This window comes from Adiantum capillus-veneris, chromosome 23 (genome assembly GCF_014529385.1).
Source record: "Adiantum capillus-veneris isolate H3 chromosome 23, ASM1452938v2, whole genome shotgun sequence".
NCBI lineage: Eukaryota > Viridiplantae > Streptophyta > Polypodiopsida > Polypodiales > Pteridaceae > Adiantum > Adiantum capillus-veneris.
Genome location: NC_140953.1, coordinates 21,306,861 through 21,312,126, shown reverse-complemented (window position 1 = coordinate 21,312,126; position 5,266 = coordinate 21,306,861). Strand labels below are relative to the sequence as shown.

General features: G+C 45.6%; 1 protein-coding gene across 4 annotated transcripts; it reads right to left on the bottom strand.

Moving 5' to 3' along the window:
- Positions 1–305: 305 nt before the first annotated feature.
- LOC147427504 (calmodulin-binding protein 60 D-like) lies at positions 306–4,209 on the bottom strand. Of its 4 annotated transcripts, none has more exons than XM_086497516.1 (9): positions 4,094–4,209; positions 3,951–4,026; positions 3,778–3,827; positions 2,317–2,828; positions 1,997–2,157; positions 1,561–1,761; positions 1,118–1,229; positions 902–985; positions 306–826 (listed from the first exon to the last, which is right to left on the bottom strand). In XM_086497516.1, exons 1-9 carry the CDS (start codon positions 4,162–4,164, stop codon positions 471–473), a joined length of 1,623 nt encoding a protein of 540 aa, XP_086353642.1. In that variant the 5' UTR covers positions 4,165–4,209; the 3' UTR covers positions 306–470. The 4 variants fall into 4 exon arrangements, with proteins under 4 accessions (XP_086353642.1, XP_086353641.1, XP_086353643.1 ...); XM_086497515.1 differs by having other exon boundaries at positions 3,951–4,044; positions 4,094–4,114; XM_086497517.1 differs by having other exon boundaries at positions 3,951–4,179.
- Positions 4,210–5,266: the final 1,057 nt, after the last annotated feature.

Here is a 5,266-nt window from a genome sequence, read left to right as displayed (position 1 = left end):
GTTGATGCTCCTACTTTAGCAGAACTACAAAAAAACATATAGGCAAGAGGATTTTAATTCCAAAATGACCTAGCAATCTCTATCTGTTTTAGATTTTCTAGCTCCTAAGCCCTAGTTGTGGACCCATGTCCATGTGGATGCAATTGGCCCTGCACTCACTTGATCATTCATGTAAGTATGCATCATTGCGATGCAATGCTTTTTGAGGAGTTGCTTTTGCAGACAAGAAATAGAGATTTTTATGATGGATTTATTGTTCTTGGAATTGGCATGTCCTTGAGATATTAATCAGGCCAAATTCAAGATTGTAGAAAAAAAGCATAATATCACAATAGTAGTACATGCATCGTCTTAGTAACAATTTTTGGCCTACATAAGCCATACAAGTTTTTCTTCCTTTGTACTTCTTGTGAGAGGAGCATTGTTTTATGTAGGCCATTGTGACATATAGTGTGGAAGAAGAAAGCAACCTAATCGACAGCAGGTTGCTGCTGCTGCTGCAGCACAGATCTGGCATTCCGGATGAAAAGCATGCAACGCACCACTGTGCGTATCCGGAGCCACCATCTGCTGGTTGGCGGCGTTGGAGCAGGATATCCGGACACCTGGACACCATTTAAGCCCCCATATTCCTCCCATAACACTTCATTCACATGTCTTGCCACATTGTGGGGACTCAATTCCTCAGTCTCACCACCTACATCGATAATGTCGTACTTCCACAAAGAATCTGATATCATTCCACTCTTGTAATGCTCCCAAAAAGGTGTTGAGCTCAATTCGTCGCTATTGCATGGCTTTGCAGCCATTGCAATAGTGTTATCATCTGGCAACAAAGAAAATGTTCATGTGACATACAGTTGCTTCCCCCCTCAATAGCCTTGTCTGCCATAGTATATACCTTGGAGATGAAGAGGCATGGGCTCCACATCCTGGACTACATCTGTTGCTAAGCGGCGGGCATATGCTGTCCCCATTGGCGCCGCTGCAGCAAAATTTTAAAAAAGTAGGCAATCATTCGAAACCGCGGCAAGCCATGCCATTTTCAACTGTTGCTTTGATGGCAGCATGCAGTAAATAGTGAAGAAATTGAGTTCAAGGTAGGACGACTGGCTACCCAATATATCAAGTGGCCCTTCTGCACTCGCAGTATCTACATCCACCATGCACTCAGCTACATTTGCACCCCAGTTGTCGTATGCAATTTTGACACAAGCATCCATTTGCACCTGCAGAAATTCAGATCAAAAAACAAATGCTGATGGGCAAATCAGTTCAACATTGCCGGTAGGAGCAAAAGAAAAAGGAAATATTCTGCCTAAACTCTGAGAAAAATAGTGTAAAAATGTGAAAAAATAAGGTCAAGTTTCTAAAATTTTCCTCTTTGAGAATGCATAGAGAGAATTAGAAAAACAATTTTTCCAAACATGCATGTAAACACATCTCTCTCTCTCTCTCTCTCTCTCTCTCTCTCTCTCTCTCTCTGCTCTGTGGCTGGCCAGTAACATGTGCAAGCTATTCTTGTGAATCTGTCGCATGATGCCGGTGGTGAAAGCTCACCTTTTCAGTGTCCTCATTTAGCATGTCAAGGCCAACATACCGCCCATGCGTAACAGCACCCACAGTTTGGTAATCTTGGTTGAAGATAACTTCCTCATAGGGAGGTTGATTCACAGGGCAAAAATACATCTCCCCAGGTAGACATTTCTTGGCATGCATTACCACCTCTTCATATTTTTTCGCAGTCATTTTGCCCAACACCTGTGGTTCCCAATATGGGGTAGAAATGCATCATGAATATAACTCTAAAACAACCACACATACATAACTCTCTCTCTGTACCCTATCATAAATTCAACTCTAAAACAACCACACATACATCTCTCTCTCTCTCTCTCTCTCTCTCTCTCTCTCTCTCTCTCTCTCTCTCTCTCTCTCTCTCTCTCTCTCTCTCTCTCTCTCTCTCTCTCTCTCTCTCTCTCTCTCGCGCGCGCACCTCTTTAAGCTCGTCGGGTCTTCCATGTAACCAACAGAGAAAATCTTTGACTGTGTGGATGCCATTCTGTGCGAGGTTTTGGTGTCTCGGTTTATCTTTTGCAATATGCCGCAAACGCCACACTTCGTCATCTGCCTTGGGTATGTCATGTTTCAAGCATCCTGTTCAAGTAAACGACATCTTATGCAAATTCAAATCACTTCACGATCTTATAGTCATTGTAAACCCTAAACCCTAAAGAACATATAGTGGCCATCTCTACATGTAGAGACATGGTCCACTTATCCAGAATCTGTTGCGAATAAAGGGATGAGATTTACCTCTTCCCCTGCTCTCCTTAACAAAGAAGGCCTGAGAGATTCCTTCTCTGATGTTTGCTAGCCCAACCCCTTTATCTTGGGCTACACGAACTCCAAGTTTGAACTTTCTTGATCTTGTCTGCCTCGAGTTGTCAGTGAAGTACACATGCCCTAGTGTCCCCAGACCCCCTCTTAGAAACACTTTGAGCTGACCAGCAAGAAGCCGCGCCTTTCCTTCTCGCGCCTTCGCCACATGTCCCTCAAAATCATCGGCTGTCCAGTCTTCTTCATCTGGTATGTTGAAGTCTCCCATCAAAGGGACTACTTCCAATTCGGCAGCAGATTCCGGACCTTCACTGACAAGCTGTCTCGTGGTGACATCGACAAGCATCACACGAATGGTGTCTCTGAATTCTCCCTCGAGCTTTGTGTGTGTGAATGTCGACTCGGCCGCAGGGCTTGATATAAAGTGTAAACGGAATGGTCTGGTAGATGCCGCAGACGTACTTCCCGTAATTTGCCATTGAGGAAGCCTGTTACAGATGATGAGGGGCGAGTACTAATCTTAATGTTCAGGCTAGTTTTACCTGTAGTTGCAGACTTAACGTTTTGGCAAACCAAACAAGATGAAAATTATTGCTTAACATCAATTTATTACCTTAATCTGCGATTCTCTTTAGGCCTACACTTTTATGTGATATACAAAATCAAAATGCATCGAACTCGAAGTCAGGTGCAGAGTAGCATCAACCTGTCATAATGAATGCCCTTGGGCTAGAGGCATCTCATGACACATGTCACTAGAGGTATTAGAGACAGTCAAGGTTTGGTAATGGTACACTTTTTAGGCTATGGTCATGAGATGGAGGCTTAGTTATCAGTTATTTGAACTGATAACTAAGCCTCATTCTTGGTCACAAGCAAAAATGAGCACTAAATGAATAACTATGCGTACACTATGCCGATTTTGGCATAGTTGTGAAGTTCAAGGCAGGTTGACCGTTGAATGAATAACTAAGCCTTGTGTGACCAGGCAAAAGGCTTAGTTATTCATTTAATGCTTTGTTTGGGCATAGTTATCTATAACTGATAACTAAGGACAGATGAGCAAGATTTCAAGCAAAGTTTTTTCTCTAAATTGGGGGGGCGGGGATGCGTTTCCCTACAAGAGCATGCCTCATAATTGGCTCCTTTATGTTGAAGGCATCTCACACATATGGCTTGCCAAAAACATCTTCCCTACCTAAAGAGAATAAGGGCACACTTAAAAGCCTTCCAGTTTGTAGGTCAAAATTTAAGGAATTTGCTAGTATTTCCACTAAAATTTGTAAAATGTTTCCTGTGTTCTTCAAAGCAAGCTCGAAATCTAGCTGGGAGTTTGCAATTTTAGCCTGTTAAAAATACACTAAACCCCGAGTTTTTGCAAACACTGTTCACACATTTCGCTTAAAAACCAGCTGATGCACACCAATTATGTCTTACCCCAAATGCAATTTGAATTTGGGTAGCGCTCGATCCAGCTCCTCTGCAACCTGTGCCATAATGGGGTCAAGTTTTTTGTTTAGCTAGAAGAAGATGCTGGACGCAATTTGCATAATTGGTAATCACTACTAGCTGCGTTATGAGTAACGTTTTTGATAATGAAGGAACAATACCACTCTGCGGATCAAGGGCTCCAAGTTGGTCTCCAGGCTCCGCAGCATATCCTTCGAAATCGCTGTAATCGCCTCACTGCCCATAACAAAACAGCTTGTGTGTGTGTGCGCGCGCGCTCTCGCGCGAGAGAGAGAGAGAGTACCCGGAAAGACGTCGTGCTTTGTTGCCATGGCTAGCTCTGTCGACAGCGCGTTTTTCTCCTCCGGAGTCCATCTCTCCCGCCCCCCCGCCCCGCCCCGCCCCGCCCCGCCCCCCCTCCCTCTCTCTCTCTCTCTCACACACAGCCAAATATACACACACATCGCTCAAGCGACGAATTGGCAGGGACGCCACGTCATGCCAGCGTGTGGTGGAGTCAAAGCCCAGAGAAATTCTGAGAATCTGAATTTCTCTCATTTGAGATATCGCAGCGGTCAGCGCACGAGGTTTGAACTTTGAAACTCCAGGTGAAGCGTCTCACGTTGGCCTAGCCTACTATATGGCACGGCTTTAGGTCAGAGGGGATGTAGGGCCCAAATTTGGGGGGGGGCGAAGCGGCTTTAATCTCAGCCGTTGGATCACGCGGTGAACTAAGGGTGGGTGAACTAGGGGTGGGTAAGTTAGGGGTGAACTAAGGGTGAACTAGGGGCATCTAAACTAGGGTATGATCATGTGCCATGCCAACATAGACAGCGACACGTGCTAGCGTGGTGGTAGGGAATTCGTGTGGCAACTGAAGTGTCCCATGTTCGACCCATACCCCGTGAGGCGGGTGAACTAGGGGTGAACTACGAGTGAACTCGGGGAGCCATTTTTTGCCCCGAGTTTACCCCTAGTTCACCCCGAATTCACCCCAAGTTCACTGCGTGATCTGACGGCCGAGATTAAAGCCGCCTTGCGCCTTCAAACTTGGGCCCTAGATCCCCCCTGGCCAGAGTCGTGCCATATAGTGACGAGGGCCTACTACCCGCAAATGTTGCCAAGAAGGTGGTCACGCGAGGCGCAATTGATAACTGTGCCTATTGCGCTTTTAAAAATTAAAAGCTAATTACTGAGCCCGCCCGTCTATGGTCACACGCAAGAAAACTGAGCCTGGAACGCTGCCACTTGGAGGTTGAGCATCAACCACCACTCGGTTTTTCTTGCGTGAGAGAGAGAGAGAGAGAGAGAGTTTTTGTTGCTGCGCCTTTCTTGCGTAGGCTGACACGGCAACTGGACTGGCTGCTAATGCTTGGAGTTAAACCACGCATTCGTCTTGCAGGTGACCCAGCCTTCACTTTTAAGGCACAGACGGAAGCCTTTTGCAACCATGCCAATTTCAGCATGGTTACAAAAG